Source organism: Mauremys mutica, chromosome 8 (assembly GCF_020497125.1).
Source record: "Mauremys mutica isolate MM-2020 ecotype Southern chromosome 8, ASM2049712v1, whole genome shotgun sequence".
NCBI classification, from domain to species: domain Eukaryota; kingdom Metazoa; phylum Chordata; order Testudines; family Geoemydidae; genus Mauremys; species Mauremys mutica.
This window is the reverse complement of record NC_059079.1, coordinates 102,110,908-102,127,392: the sequence shown is the minus strand read 5'-3', so window position 1 is coordinate 102,127,392 and position 16,485 is coordinate 102,110,908. Positions and strand designations below refer to the sequence as shown.

The 16,485-nt window shown below is 45.2% G+C and overlaps 1 protein-coding gene across 5 annotated transcripts; it reads left to right on the top strand.

The window, feature by feature from the left end:
* Nucleotides 1–648: 648 nt before the first annotated feature.
* Nucleotides 649–16,041, top strand: NME5 (NME/NM23 family member 5). 5 transcript variants are annotated; one of them, XM_045027560.1, is made up of 6 exons: nucleotides 649–987; nucleotides 6,716–6,882; nucleotides 11,848–12,053; nucleotides 12,352–12,452; nucleotides 13,786–13,904; nucleotides 15,833–16,041. In XM_045027560.1, exons 2-6 carry the CDS (start codon nucleotides 6,754–6,756, stop codon nucleotides 15,911–15,913), a joined length of 636 nt encoding a protein of 211 aa, XP_044883495.1. In that variant the 5' UTR covers nucleotides 649–987; nucleotides 6,716–6,753; the 3' UTR covers nucleotides 15,914–16,041. The 5 variants fall into 5 exon arrangements, with proteins under 5 accessions (XP_044883495.1, XP_044883496.1, XP_044883493.1 ...); XM_045027561.1 differs by lacking the exon at nucleotides 649–987 and adding an exon at nucleotides 1,059–1,081; XM_045027558.1 differs by lacking the exon at nucleotides 649–987 and adding an exon at nucleotides 3,617–3,762.
* Nucleotides 16,042–16,485: the final 444 nt, after the last annotated feature.

The following is a 16,485-nucleotide window of genomic DNA, read 5'->3' as shown; positions in this document are numbered from 1 at the left end:
CTGTAGATATAGATCACATTACAGATTTCACAGATTTAGTATGGCTTTTAAGGGGTTCCTGCTGTGATTTATGCCTGTTTTTTTCCCTCCCCCCCAAACTGAGAAAGCAGGTAATTAAATTCAACCTTTCCTCTGTGTAGAGGGAAGTTCAGGGAGTCTCAAATATTTAGCCTTTTAGTCTCTGAAAAGAAATCTTGAACAGAAACGTAGTGTACATATATAACTAAGGCCCTGATTCTTGAGCCAGGACTCATAAGTACTCTGCAGCAAAGCCCCTAATTTCTGAATCATTCTGGTGTGGAGTGTGATGGGATGTCTGCCCAACATTGGCTTGTAAGGGGTTAATGGAGCCCTAGAGAGGCTGCACAGAAAGCAGCCAATAGGAGAGGGGCTGCAAGGAGCAGCCAATGAGGGCCAGGCAGGCCCACATAAGAAGAGCTGCAGGGCCAAGCAGGTTTAGTAGTAGAGCTTGCTAGAGTTTGAGGTTAGAGGTCTGGCTGCCTTGCAGGTGGAAGAAAGCTAGCATCCTGGACAGAGTAGGGCTGGGTAGGATTAGGAGAACGAGAACAAGCTCCTGGATGGCTGCTAAGACTCGCATGCTGAGGAACTGAAGTAAGGATGAAGAAGGTGCTAGGACTGTAGGGAAGTGGTCCAGGGCAATAGACTGAGCAGTTGGAGGAGACGCAACACATGGCTGTCATCTCCAGGATCCCTGGGCCAGTACCCAGAGCAGTGGGTGGGCCTGGGTCCTCTCCCTGCTCTTGCTGCTGAGGAAGTGGCTGGACTATTGGACTGCAGTACATTCCCTTGGAAGGGCTGAGCACAGACTGTGGCACAGCTGGAGAGCTGTGTCATGACAATGATGCCATGGTCCTGGGAGTGATGAGGGGCCTGGAGCAGACGTGACAGCAGTGAGACACCACCAGAAGAGGGTGCACTGGCTAACAGAGCTAATCCCTGGGACAGTCAGCAGAAGGGGCCGTAGTGGTGAGTCCCACCCCCTCACAGGGTGATTAGAAATTTTGTAGTGGATTCCAGTAACTTTCTGAAAATATATCATTATATTGAATTAAATATGAAGGTGAATATTATAATCAGTACTTATTTTAATGTTAAACTCAATTTTATACATCCCCAAAACATTCAGTGTAGCACAGAACTGTACGCTGCAAGTGCACCAAGTCCATAGTATGTGTTAACTAGGTATAGAAATGCAAAATTTATTGTGCATTCTACAAAAATAAGAGAAGTCGAGTATTTACCTGACTATTCTTAGGTGAGTAGTTCAGGGTAGAAACTAAAACTGGTGGAAAGGTTTCTTTGCCTTTCTTGTCCTTTAAGGGCTAGATTTTGATACACACTAGTAAATCTCCTTACCCCACTTCAAGTAGTCTTATTGAGTAAGGTGCTGTTAAACTGGAGAAAAGGTATTAGAATCTGGATCTTATAATATTTGTGTCTGGAATAGGTTTCTGAGATCAGTTTCAAGAAACTGCTGTTCTGAAAAGTCATTTGTCCATATGATACGGCACTAGTTAGTATGGTGAGACATTCAGTATCCTCTAGAAATTCCCAGAGATTGGATTATCAGGGGTGAAGCAGAACATGTCAAAAATGAGAAACAAATTCTTGTAGTAGAGATGAATTCTACATTTTAGCAGAAATGTCGCAGACACCTTAACTGCCACGTTAGGATATTTTTCAAGCTACACAGTGAGGCAGGTTTCTGCGGCTCAATAGCGACATCGTGTGGCCACTTAGAACCAACACCCCTCACCCCCCATTTCCTCTTCTAACCGCTTACATTCTTTGTCTGGTACAGTATCTAAAGATAAAGCTCAGCTGTATGCATAGTGTCTCTCTTATCCATCTCAGTTTTGTCCTGTCCTGCTTCACCCCTGATAATCCAGTCTCTGTATTTCTAGAGGATGCTGAATATCTCACCATATTAACTAGTGCCTTATCATATGGACAAATACGCACTAAGGATCAGAAAGGGACGACCAATAAATTTATTTTCCTGTGATAAAACAAGATTGAATTCACTTCTCTATAAATTGAAGACTAGTATTTTAGCTCACTCCACTGCTTACTGTCTCATTTGCTGATTTTTAGACTAAACAGGAGTGAACCATTTGTTTTTCATATCCTATAAATCAGAGATGGAAGAGACAGTGTGTCTTCTAGTTTTATCTCCCTGCCAGTGTATGATTTTTTTTCTGATTGTACCCATCCTATTGTACTCAGAGTGTACCAGAGAAGGTGGGGAGTGGAGATTATGGCAAAGGATGTTAGAAGGGTGGCAAACCCTCTTCTCTTACAAAAAGTGCACTGGATAGGATTCCACAGATTGGCCAAAGATTTCCCTTCTGTACCCTCCTCTGTGTTGTGTACCACCTGACTACCATTCTCTCCCCAGAGGTGGCTGCATTGCAGGGCTGCTGTAAATATTTAGGTTATGAACTAGCAGGTGCTCCACATGCAGAATTCTCATTGATTTTTAGCGTTCAATTGCAATTTGAGGACCAGGCTTATGGTTAGTACAGTAAAGCATTTGGGGCTCCTTCCAGCTCAGAGGTACTATATAAATAATTCATAGTATGTATGACCCGAGTGCAGAATTCAAATGAGCCAGATTTCAAATTGGTGAGATGTGAAACATAAGTCTCAATAACAAATACACCAAAACCCTTTGTCACCAGAGACCTAAACTGCCTCAAACCCACAAAACCCCAATCTCCAGAGTGTCTCCGTCTAACTGACCATGGGACCAGGGGCGGCTCTAAACATTTCGCTGCCCCAAGCACGGTGGCATGCCGTGGGGGGGGCTCTGCCGGTCGCCGGTCCCGTGGCTCCGGTGGACCTCCCGCAGCTGTGCCTGTGGAGGGACCAGCGGACCCAACGCAGACACGCCTGCGGGAGGTCCACCGGAGCCCTGCCTGCCGCCCTCCCAGCGACCGGCAGAGCGCCCCCCGCGGCATGCCGCCCCAAGCACGCGCTTGGCGTGCTGGGGCCTGGAGCCACCCCTGGGCTTGGCAGTTCATAGCCCTGGCCATTCATAGCCCCAGCACCTCTGGGCCTGCTGCATCAGTTATGAACGTAAAAAAATTGCTTGAGCGCTGGAACCTCTTTCATTACAAGTTAACCATTGCCTGGATGCCAAGTACTGAGCAGCTGGCCATGTTCCATGCAGGGGCGGCTCCAGGCCCCGGCACGCCAAGCGCGTGCTTGGGGCGGCATGCCGCGGGGGGCGCTCTGCTGGTCGCCGGGAGGGCGGCAGGCGGCTCCGGTGGACCTCCCACAGGCGTGTCGAGGGTCCGCTGGTCCCGTGGCTTCATTGGAGCATCCGCAGGCACCCCTGCGGGAGGTCCACCGGAGCCGCGGGACCGGCGACCGGCAGAGCGCCCCCCGCGGCGTGCCGCCGTGCTTGGGGCGGCGAAATTGCTAGAGCCCTCCCTGGCTCTGCCCCAGAAAAAGGAGCAGGCGGGAAGAGCAATGCAGAAGCGGAGTGAGGGGCAGGGCCTAGGGAGTCGCTCTCCACCAGCCCTTATGCGTTGCTATGGGAACCACCAGCGCGAGGACGAGTCTGGAGCAGCGGGCGCCGCCGTTCCCCCAGACGCCGGCCCAGCCCAGCGCAGGGCTCGGAGGCACCGAGCGCGCGCTTGGCACGGACCTCGTCGGACCCCGTAGGGGGCGGCTCCTTCGGCTGCTGCCTCGGGTCTCTTAGCAACTGTAGCCGGGGCAGGAGCCGCTGGGCGGAAGGTCTGTGGGGGCCGAGGGCAGGTTGGGGTAGTGGCCCGCTCCACCCCCGGGCGCCCCGTGGGCACCGACCCGCTCGGGGGGGGGGGGAGCTCACCCGCCGGGGCTGAGGCTCGCTGGGCGCAGGGCTGGCTGCGGGGGCCAGGCGGCCAGCCCCTGCCCTTCCCCGTGGGCAGGGTCAGCGCCGCAGGGGGGCGGGGTGGGTCCGTGGGTCGGTCTCAGGCGGCAGATCCTGCAGCGCTCCCCCAGCGCGGCCCTCCCTGTTGTGAGGCTGGTTTCGTTACCGTGTCATGCCGGGGTGGGGGGGAGTCCAAGCTGACGTGTCTCGGACACACAGATCCCTACTGACTGCACATGGAGCTGCAGGATCCGGCCCCTTGTCTTGCTTCTCTTCCAGTGACACCCCGGCGTTAAAGAACAAAATGGTTTAAAATAAGAACCAGCTCTTTTCTGCACGGATACCGCTGTCGTATCCCCCATGAATGAAGTATTCGCCAGTTGAAATCCATTTTCAGGGAATAAGCCTCTCGTTTCTCGCGGGTGGTTTGACACGTTAGCCAGGACAAGTACTTCAGGTGTTTTGGATTGGACCCTAGCACAGCTGCTTGTATATGTTTTTATTTTATGAGCTCATTAATGACCTGACATAGCTTGATTAGGAAATTATAACCTTGTCTTGAGCACTTAATTTAAACATCAGAGCATAGTACTGTACAAGTGAGAGAGAGTTTGAAGTTTAGTTCATCCAGCTCAGAGTAAAAGGGTCCCAGGCTCAAGTGAACAGTGGTTTACTGCTTTTGGCTTCAGTGGGCCAGTCCGAGTGGCTACAGGTTGCAGGATTGAGCACTTTCTGCATCCCTGCATCTCCCACAATTCTGCTAGTCTGGGTGTTCCCCTCCATGCTGCAGTTTCTGAAGGCAATTCAAAGCTGTGACAGTGTTTGCTGGCCACTCCTTCTCCCACTTACCCAGAGGCACAGAAGTCAAGGGGCAGTTTGTTTTCTTGTAAACTTCTTTTGGTCTTTATTCTTTTTTTAACCATTTTCAGGCAATAGCGAGCTTTTTTTGTTCCAAACCTTCTGCGTGGTTTAGGGTTTGTGCAGCATCAAGGTCACAGCTGTGGGGAGCCCCTGGAGCAGTGCATCCCTGCTGAGCTCCTCTGCCCCCCTTTTAGGATGGCACAGCAGCTGTGCAAGTACCGGGCAAAGCAGAAAAGGTGCTCAATATGTGAGGGAGCTTTCCCAGGCTTGGCAGAGGATATATGTCCAGCTTGCTCCCAGTCAGCTGACCCTAGCGTCGCTAGGACACAGGACTCTGAGTTAGACAGGCATGTTGGGGCCCCTACTCCCCCCAAATAGCCATGACTCCACTGCAAAAGTCACAGAGCAGAACAGGGAGAGGCTCTGAGGAGGAGGAGGGCTTATCCAGATGATGCAGAGGAGGAGGTAAGTCTTGAGGGGTCACACAGGACCACACAGTTAAGACCCTTGCAGGGCTACTGGTCCTCTTCCACAAGTCTTGAAATGGGTCTTAAGCGCCTTAGGAAGAGAAGCAGGGCTTGTAACCAGCCCCTTCCCTCACGATTAGAGCCAGGGAACTCTGATAATGAGACCCTGTCCCCTGCTTGGGGGAGTGGGACACTGAAGGGAAGGACTCAGAGGGAGAAGTTTCTAGAGAGCTCTGGGGTGTGCACAAGACAAGTTGCAAACGATTGTGTCCTGATTACAGCCAGGCAATAATCCTCTTAAAGTAGACCAAAAAGCCCAAAAACTAAAAAGGGAAAGAAAGTACAAAAAATCCAGAAGGTGACGTCCTTTGACTTGGACTCCTCTACCAAGGAAGGAGAGATTTTCAGGCTTTGAATCTGAGTAAGACTTGTAAAAAATGCAACAATTTTTTCCCCCCCTGTGAAGTTTGAGGTCATGTGAAAAAAGGGTGTGGTCACAATCCAGATCCATCCTGAGCAGATTCCTGAGGATAAGCCTCAAAGCAAATACCTTTCCTCAAAATCTTAGCCCGAGGCAGCAATTTTCCTGTATTTCTCTTTTGAGGATGCAATCAGGGAGGAATAGGAAAAACCTGATGCAGATACCATATTAACAAGCTTACCTTAGGGTCTGCAAGCTGCAAGAATCAAAGAATGCTCTTACTGAAGTCTCAGAAGGAGTCAAGGCACACTCCACAAGATCTATAGCAGCGATTCTGCACCTGTGGGCTGTGTGCGGCCCAATTAGCAGATAGCTGTGGCTAAAGAGCTGGCCCGTGTGGGGTGCGGGTTCCCGACTGCCCAGTGCAGTGGGGTCCGGGCTACCCAGCTGCCCGGCTCCATGGGGTCAGGAGTCTGGGACAGCTGCCCGGCCCTGCAAGCTTTGGGGCAGCTCCCTGGCCCCGCAGGGTTGGGAGTCTGGAGCAGCCCCACAAGCTCTGGAGTCTGGGACTGTTGCCCGGCTCCAGGACAGCTGGCCAGCCCCACATGATGGGGTTCTGGGTGGGCAGCCAGCTGGCCCCACACAGGGTCCTGGGTCAGTGTCCGGGCTGCTGCTGCCCTTCCACCCGGTCCCTGTGGCCCAGATAACACATTGTAGGCTGCATACGTGGCCCACAATGATAAAGAAGTTGAGAACTACTGATCTATAGCAACTTCATGGGCGAAACGAGCAAGTGCTTCCACTGCCGAGATATGCAGAGCAGACACATGGGCATCAGCTAACACCTGTATCAGACTTTCTGTCTTCCTCATAGGCCTTCTTTGGCAGAAAGGTCTTACAGGCAGTGGCCCAGTAATAGTGTTGCTTTCTGAGCAACCTCTGTGGGTGTGGGGGATTCCTTTTCTATCTCCTATGTATGAGTAATCTGTCAAATTTTAGAAAGGTAATATAACAAAAGATGCCGGTATGTAATTGCATGTTCAGCTAACAATAATGTAATGTAAGTATAATAAAACACTGCCTTTTCAGTAAGGGAGAAGCACTGGAATTTTAATCTTGAAGCAGAGATGCAAGCATTAATGCCTGAGCCTCAGATTTATGTAGAAAGAACCCTAGCCCTCATCAAACCAGATGTAATTGACAAAGAAGAAGAAATAGAAGATATAATTCTCAGATCAGGATTCACCATTGTTCAGGTAATATGCTGTACATGAAACAAGGTTCTGTACACTCTTGGTTTTGATTTGAACTTTGTTTATGGTCTGATAAGCAAGATGCAACCACCACCAATTTGGTTGACTTAATGTACCCTTTCTACACACATACATATCATGCATCATTTGAAAGCTTATGTCTACTTTAAGATGAGGTATGATGCGGTGCTGTCACCTGGTACCGTTACCATAGAAATGGGGATAAACAATAATACTAACATCATCATTTTAAAATGGCCACTGTGAAATATTTGCGTTCATTTCTGTTAGTCTAATGAATCTATATATTGTTTCAAGAAATAAATTTGGATTTCTTTGTGACCTCAAAGCATCATGACAACAATCCAAAGGGTACAACAAAATCTAATACATTTGTACAGGTATGATTGAAATGTAACAGCACTGGTGACATTTTGAGTCAACATCTTTATCATCCATCTTGTTCGACATTGTGATCTCTGTCGAGAGGGTGTGGATTATCACAGTCTTCGTCGGTGCCCCTTTTGCGCCCCGCATCAGCGGCCCTGCTCGGTCCATACCAGCAGGGCTTCCAATGGGGGGGGGTGCAAGAGGGGCAGTGATGATCCAGCAGGGCCGCCGATGGGAGGCGCAAAAGGGGCAGTGAAGTTAAAGTGGCTGCCGATTTGGGGGTGGTGGTGGCAAAAGGAATAGCTGCCCTGGGGCCGCAATTTAAAAGGGCATGGGGCTCCGGCTGCGGCTGCCCTGGGCCCTATAAATAGCCACTGGAGCCCCAGGCGGCGTGGGCCAGGGAGCACAGATGGACTGGCTGGGGGATGCTGACCCCCCCCCGCCCCTTCTGCCCATGGCCCTACCCCTTCCGGGGGGGCCAGAGCAGCCCTGTACCAGTAAGAGCTCCATTTTACTTTCACCCCTGTCTAACACTAATACTAACCTGTGTATAAGTGTCACTGTCGCTGAATTCAAAAGCTAGTTTCTAAAATATTTCAAAGGCTAGTGCTGCATTCATAGGCAATTATAAATTAAAACCTTCTATGAGGCAGACTAGATGCTACATTATATGTACAAAAGCTTACAAATGAAGGAACATTCCTTTAGGAATTCACATATTTATATCTACCCACTATGCAGTACAAATTATGGGCATGCAATCTACTGTTACTGGTGAACAACATTCAGTGTTAGACTGATCTGGTTAGCCAATTTCAACTGAAAAAATAGAAAACTATTATAATCACTTGCGACACTTTGACAATTAAGAATATGCAATGTGAAAACATTCCATGTTAGTATATTGCAAAATGTTGATATTCGCTGTCTTTGCCAAATGCTAAACAGCAGTAACTGATAAACCCCACATTAAGATGTTGAAATTAACTTAAATAGTAAAAACTGTAGTCATAGTCATGTTGTTGTATGTCTAGAACTGTGCAAAAAATGACACTTCCCCATTTTGGGTACTATAGTTTCAGGCTTATGACACCACTTGACAGCTCAACATCATGCTTCATCTAAACATACATAAAATAAGCTTTCAAATGAGGGTACATTAAACTCCAGAAATATGGCCCTTCTTGGAGAATTGCCTCACGCCCAGGGGCGGCTCTAGGCACCAGCAAAACAAGCTGGTGCCTAGGGCGGCAAAATTTAGGGGGCGTCCCCTGCTGCCAGGGGGGGCGGCAGGCTGGGCCGGCGGACCTGCCGCAGTCATGCCTGCGGGAGGTCCACCGGAGCCCCGGGACAAGCGGACCTGCCGCAGGCATGACTGCGGAGGGTGCGCTCGTCCCGCGGCTCGGCTGGACCTCCCGCAGGCATGACTGCGGCAGCTCAAGCGGAGCCGCCGGACCCGCGAGCCGTCCGCAGCCGCGGGAGGTCCAGCCGAGCCACGCGGGACCAGCGGTCCCTCTGCAGTCATGTCCGCGGGAGGTCCGCGGCTCCGGGGCGCCTCCCGCGCATGACTGCTTGGGGCGGCCAAAAAGCTAGAGCCGCCCCTGCTCACGCCTAAGAAAAGTGATTTCAAAAATAGCATCTTGCTGTTCCATATTTATTGCCTCAGTGGGTTCTACAGGCAATAGCATCCCGAGGTTCCATATTTATTATACCTGGGAGTTCTATATAAAATGGCTTAGTTTACAAGTGGGGATGGTGGAACAATTTTTATGGTGATAATGGAAACTACAGAAGCCATGTATTTGGTGTTTGTTATTACTACTTCAAGCCCAGGGGTGCGGCAGTTCCCCCAGCAGTCATAGTTCCAGCACCACTGTTTACAAGTCAGAACAAGACTCTTCTAACTGCCAGCACTGTAAATAAAACATAGTATCTGAAAATCAATTAGTACTCTATATATCAGCAACCACCATCAGCAGAAGGAAAGATTCTGTTAGTACAAATGAGCTGGTAATTATGCTGCTGCTGCAAGAGGTGGAACAGAATGCAGCTTCCATAGAAACATTGACTCTACATTGCTGGCTGCAGGGAAAACATTGGGTTTGCCAATAAACTCTGTACCCGTGCAGATACATGCAGTGTTAAGCAACAATTTAAACTGAATCACATTTCTAAGAATACAGCAGAACCTCACCAAGTCTTTTCTGTTGTGGGCATTTGCTAAGTTCATTGAAATTCATTGGTTTGCAATGGGTTTCCCAGTCACTGCAGTTTTTAAACTCTCTCATTATAGAACAGAAGTGAATTAACCCTGTCACTTCAGGATGGAAGCAGAGGCACCACCTTCCTTTGCAGCCTCAAGAGCAGCTCTGATGTGAACCAGGAGCATTCTGAGCAGTGTTTATCTCTTTACTGCCACACAACTGCCAAACACCCGGCCACCTGCTGCAGGGGAGAGAGTCGCTCTGGCTCCTCCATTGCCTGCTTCCCTGCCACTCCATTGGAGGCCCAGTGGGAGCTGGACAGAAGATCAACTGGCTGTGGCTGAGGCTAGGGAAATGTCTAGCAAAGGATGTTCCAGGAGCTGTGCGGAGGGAGTTATAAAAGTTGGCAGAGCCACCTCTGTGCTCTCTGTAATTCCCAGTAGCAGACTGGTAGGGTGCATTTGCTCCTTTTTCACTGCAGAAGAAGCAAAGTGGAGCAAGGATATACCCCACAGTGTGGATTGTGGTCTCTTGACCTCTGCATCAATATGTGCAGCTCTCGGGCTGTAAAGGTTGGGTATCACTGGCTTAAAGTAATTACTGTTCATTGGATTTTAAGAACTGGCCACTAGATGTCACCATTATACAGCTGTGTTGAATTATTTTGTCTTTTAGAGGTGGCAGTTCAGAAACCTAAGTGGAGCAAGTTGAGCTGCTCAGAAACAGCCCGATAGACAAGTAAACCCTCTTATTCTGCTCAGTTGAAATGTTCCTTCTCAGCCTATTAAATTCCAGCTACTAAAATAGTAGGTGTCAAGTATAGTATATTTGTGCTATGGAATTATATATGAACCTTTAATGGAGCGAGGACTAGAAAACTTTACTTTTTTTTTTCCCCAAAATTACATTTTTTGTATCACTTTTAGTACATCAGCAAAGTCCCTCTCCCCCTCCAAACATATATTTTATTTGCTTTGCATGTAATGCATCAAATTTCACAAAGATAAAATCTGAGACCTGGTAACATACTGTGCTTAAAGCTTTCTGTGAGGTGCCCAGTGACCTCAACCTTAAAGTCAATAGTAGCTGAAGGTGCTCCATATGTCAGAGGGTTGGACTCAAAGAGCACAAATTTTCCTTTAATTTCTTTTGCTTGCTTTCTTTAGTGAATGTTGTATGCTTGCTCATTCCCCACTAATAATCTGCCACTGATCATCTGACCCACTGATAATTGCCTTAATCCTTGCTGTCTGCAAGCTAGTTAGTTATTCTGGAGAATATACAAATGTATATACTTTGAATGAAAAATAGAACCGTTCTATAGGTAGCGGTCTAGGATGAAGAGAAGATTGCATAAAAGTGCAAAATAGTACTGGTGAGCTGAATAATTAAACCACAGACCACTGATAATACATTTCAGTTTCTTGTATAGAGTCTAATTAGAATAATGCATTAGATCAAACATCAATTTAAAAAATGCCATAGTATGTTTATGGTTAGAAAATTGACTAAAATGACATCTTCTTACTCAGACGACCTGCTCTTGTGTATATTCTGATTTGTGTCTGCTTAATTTACTGACAAAAAGTAAGTTTTTACTACTCTTTACTCCTGTAAGCACTGCAGAACCAATACAGCTCTGGGAGAGTGAGCTGGATTATTTGCCCAGTTGTACATCAACAGAAATTGACACTTCCATTTGCGGAATATTTGTTACTACTTGAGACAGAAATATAACTGATCATTCAGAGCCCAGTTGAGCTTGCAGGGTTGGCAGTCAGAAAAAAATGTTTTACTTGTATGTTGCTGAGATTTTGTGTAGAAGCTACTAAGACAAACATGAGATCCCACAATACCATTTTGTCACATTTCAGCATGTTTTAAAGAAGACATAATGGCTGCTGATGAATAGCTTAACATAGGACATTGGAGAGTTGTAATTCATGACAAGTGATGGAAAATATAAATTCTGTAATGTAGCATTTTAATGTAAATCTTGGTGTTGTTCATCCATGAATAATATAGTACAGGGGTAGGCAACCTATGGCATGCGTGCCGAAGGTGGCACGTGAGCTGATTTTCAGTGGCACTCAGACTGCCAGGGTCCTGGCCACCGGTCTGGGAATCTCTGCATTTTAATTTAATTTTAAATGAAGCTTCTTAAACATTTTTAAATACAACAATAGTTTAGTTATATATTATAGACTTTACAAAGAGATCTTCTAAAAATGTTAAAATGTATTACCGGCACATGAAACCTTAAGTTAGAGCGAATAAATGAAGACTTGGCACACCACTTCTGAAAGGTTGCCGACCCCTGATATAGTATATGCTTAAAATAGAAGCTTACTTTTTCCTTTTCTTTGTTTTCTAGAAACGAAAGCTCCAACTAAGCCCAGAGCAATGCAGCAACTTTTATGCAGATCAATATGGCAAAATGTTTTTTCCTAATTTAACAGCGTATATGAGTTCTGGGCCTTTAGTTGCTATGGTTCTTGCCAGACATAATGCTATCGCTTACTGGAAAGAGTTGATTGGACCATCAAATAGCATAAGAGCTAAGGAAACATACCCTGACAGGTAACTTACTGAAGAATAGATTTAGGGTCAGATCCTGGCCTCATTGAAGTCAAGGGGAGCTTTGCCGTTCACCTCACTAGGGTGAGGATTTCACCTTTACTCTACAAAATTAATAAAGGTTTGGGTCAATCTTTTTCATTTTGAAATTATGGCACAAAAAAACCAAAATATTTTGTTAACTGGAAAGATTTTGTTAATTAAACCTCACTTATTGTATTTATTGCAATCTGAGTGAGAATGTAAATACTTGGAAGGGATTTGAGATAGCCATCCAAACACTTCTCTCTGTTGCTTTTAGTTTAAGAGCAATCTACGGGACAGATGATCTGAGGAATGCAGTTCATGGCAGTATCCGACTTTCTTCAGCAGAAAGAGAAATTCGATTCATGTTTCCTGAAGGTAAACTGCAAGTAGTCTTTAGGAGTGTATGGCTCCTGCCCTATTCCTACCTGTCGGTAGCCAAACATTCAGTATAGAACCTAGGCTCATAAAGGGGGTTTGAAAAATGTTTTAGAACAATTTGGCCCCGTTTTCATTGACTAACTAAACTAAACTATGACTGAGCTGCTATGCCATGTGGCGCAAAAAATAACAAAATGTATTTGACGAGCCACCCAAATCACAGTGATTGCGAATTAATTTCCCTTCTGCCTCACAGATACTGCAAATGCCCCTGTATAGCATTGGAATTGAGGCAGGCAAATTCAGGGAATGGGAGGAACCACGGAGCTACTTCATTTCAGCATGTTTCACTGGGAGCAGAGTGGCTTTCCAAGTGAATCTGCCCTGGAGTTACTGTTGATCTGATATGGTTGAATTCCCTCTTCTGAGACTGGGGTATGAGGATTCATGCTCATCTACTGGTGGAGGGTCACATGGCAGTACAGTTCAGGAGCCAAGTTCCAACTGGCATGGACAAAGGCACCTGTGAGCTTTGAGGGACAGAGCCCTTTGCTTGTTCCATAGGTTGAGGGGAAAGATGACACAATCCTCAAAGGAGTGATTCTAAGGAAAATCTATGATTAGATATTCATGGAGTTTCCTATCCACTATGCCAGAAAACCAAACAGGAGTAGCATGTGGTCCTGAGTTTAAAACCATTTTTGCTGGAACAATGTTTAAACAGAATTCAAACCACTTGAAAACCTGTCTCAAAGCCTGCTGCAGGTCTTTCTTTAGTATGAATATTAGTCTCTCTTTTCCCCTGGAGATCATGCATTTTCCCTCTTCAGAATCCCATGTAAACCATTCTACCTCCTGTCCCTTGCCCCACAATAAAAATGCAATATCTGATGTAAGTCCTTCAGGGTGACAAGAACCAGCTCCACAGCAGTAATGGGGCACTGAAGAAGTAGTCCCCAATGGACTCTCCTTTGCCCAGTAAATATCCAGTGAAATGGATGGGTCCTCAATTGGTCTTATTTCTTCCTCTCCCCCAATCAACTAAAGGGTGCTTTTTTTTTTTTCCCCTGGACCAAGCACCACCAGTGTACGATCACCCAAGATACAATATCCAGGAGCTCCATCCCTCTTAGAATTGCTTTGGGGGCAACACACCGCAGTAGCTCTGTGTCATGGTGTATGTCTTCCAGAGAAGCCATACAAAAGGTTAAGTATTATCCATTACAAGGAAAATATAACCACGGTTATCAACATTTGAAGGAAAGTAATTTTTTAACATTATAAGCAAATTGCTTTGCAATAATTCAACTCACCTGGCTATTCTTTCCAGTGATTATTGAGCCAATTCCAGTTGGACAAGCTGCTAAGGATTACCTGAACCTTTATGTCAATCCTACACTACTAGCTGGGCTCACCGAGCTTTGTAAGCAGAAACCAGCAGATCCATTGGTATGTACTCTGTCATACAAAATTCTTACCTTGTGTTACGTTTGCTTTATGGTGACGTTCATGGTTCCTTATAATATTTCGAGGAAAGCTGCTTTGCCTCTTTTTTTGGTAGAAATCAAGGGCCAGCTAAGGTACACGGATGTCAGATATCTGCCTCTCTACCTAGTTTAACTGGGAGAAACCAGGAACCAGTGGGCATGAGTGACATTAAATGCTTTGTGACAGTTTGCTAATGCAGAGAATATGCGGTGAAGCTTTGGCAGCTTTTTTGAAATAAATATATGCAAGCTCCCTCAAAAGAGATTTCTGTATTTTAACTTCTGCTATATGTGCTACAATTAGTAATATCTAATTAACTGCTTATCTTAGGTAGGGACTCTCTTGGTCATGTGATCATGTTCACCCTCGTTAACAAACTTTGACCCCTGAGCAGGTCTCCAATGAAACCATCTACAGGTGTCCAACAGTTTCTTATGACCCCTTTCAAGTCAGCTATACTGCTGCAATGAATTCAGTATAAAGGCCCAAGTCACTCACTAAACCTCTTGACCGTCTGTCATCATTAGTCCCCTTAAATAAGCATCTTATCCAAGGCCCATTGAAGTGAATGGAAAGACTCCCATTTGACTGCATGAATTTTGGTCCAGTACATAAAATCTTTAATTTTCTCTCAAGTTGAAAATTTAGGAGTCTTCCTTACCCCTTAACTATGCTAACTTTTTACTCCTACATCATCTTCTCTGTACATCTGTCATCACTGTTCTTTTTGCCTTGACTCTCCCTCTGCTGAAATACTTATTCTTGTTGTTTTAATCATGTCTGCAAAATGCAGTAACCTATAACCTCTGTCTCCCAATTGCACCACTTCTTGTCACTGTGTATGAATTCAACTGTTTTGTGTTTAGTGTTCAGATCTGCTCAGTGCCTTAGTCCTTTAGCATCTTCAGTTTCGATCTTCCCTGTAACCTGCTAGGATTATTTTATTTAGTCTACCTGTCTGTAACCCTTGACAAAGCATTTGTTCATATCTGATACTAATCCCTGCTTCCATTTCCCTTCTACTACTCTATCAATTCTCCTCTCCCGTCACAGTACTGTAAGCAGTTTACTAGTACTTAACACTTGACATCCACTAATTAGTGTTCAACAGCCCTATGAAGTATGCAAGTATGTGTGATAAACTCCATTTTACAAATGGAGAAATCAAGGCAGAGAGGTTAAGTAATTTGCCTAAGGCCAGAGTCAGTCATTAGCAAATGGAATTAGAACTCAGGCATTCCTGCCTCTCACATTTGTGCTTAGATACCATTACAGTTTGCTAGAAAATTTACATGATGTGCTGCGTTTTCAAAAAGTACCAGAACATCACATTTGTTGACTTCTCTAGGGCTCCATTTCCTGCCTGTAAGGGTTAGTGTAAGATACTCAAACATGATTGCAGTGTAGAAAGTTGTGACACTGACTTTGTAGGAAGGGCTCAACGTGTTGAAGTAGCTGGCAGTGTTGATAGAACTGACACAATTAATAATACTTTTCTGTAAGCATTTGAGTGCATATTGTGTTTTCAAAATAGAATCCTCATACTTATTATTTGTATTGAGGTAGGGCTAAAATGCCCCTGAACAAACACTTATATAGAGAAAATCCCTGTCATGAAAAGTCTAAAATTCATTTTAAGCAGCTTAAGACTGAAGAGCAATATGTAGTAGATTAAAAAGGCAAATTTGGTAACTAGAGTTTATGGCTTACTATAAACTGTACAGTTCTGCATACTTTAATAGTGTCTCAAACAAAGGGTGTATTTAGTAGTGTCTGTGTCAGAATAGTGCCCTTAATAAAAAGGGTCAGTTTTTATGGGAGTGAAATGGTTTTTAATGTTTTCTTTATATAGTTATAGAAGTGACATTGAAGATCTTTTCATCCTGTAGATTTGGTTTGCTGATTGGTTGATAGAACATAATCCCAATAAACCTAGGCTACAGCAGCGGATGACCGTGGAAGAACCTTAAGGATGAAAGTCCAATGGAGATTTTGTCAAACGCTATCAAATAAGATGCTTATTAGTATCATTTTAAGTGTATCCTTTGAATTTGTAATGACTATTACATGAAATAAATGTTAGTGTTATAACCAATTATAAATTGACTAGTAATCATTGGATAAATTGAACTAGTAATTATTTGTTTTAGGATCTATTCCTGTTAAATTAATAAATATAGAATCACATGCGGCAACTTATTGTGCTGGGTGATAAATGACATCATACTTTCTAGTTACATTTTCCCTCTCTGCCTTGGTTTACCCTACCCAAAGAGACCCAAGTTCTTATTTACACCACTGTACATCCAAAGTAATTCAGTTGTTTCTAATGAGTGACTCAAGTGGCTGTTTCCAAAAGACACTTTTGACCTGTACTTTGTGAAATCAGGCCTTGCTTACAGCATCTGCTTATACCTCAACATAATGTTAAGTGATTAGATACAGTCCAAGAACCATGTATGCATGCCTGCAATTTTAGCACAGTGGTTTGATCAGCAATGACAAGTGGCAAAATTACTTTGAAATAATATGATTTATTTGT

What these genes read in the sequence shown, in the direction of transcription:
- NME5 (XM_045027560.1), top strand. Translation starts at nt 6,754, where the DNA reads ATGCAAGCATTAATGCCTGAGCCTCAGATTTATGTAGAAAGAACCCTA. An exon ending in AAGGAAACATACCCTGACAG is followed by an intron (nt 12,054 to 12,351) that starts GTAACTTACTGA and finishes TGTTGCTTTTAG; the next exon opens with TTTAAGAGCAATCTACGGGA. An exon ending in TCGATTCATGTTTCCTGAAG is followed by an intron (nt 12,453 to 13,785) that starts GTAAACTGCAAG and finishes TATTCTTTCCAG; the next exon opens with TGATTATTGAGCCAATTCCA.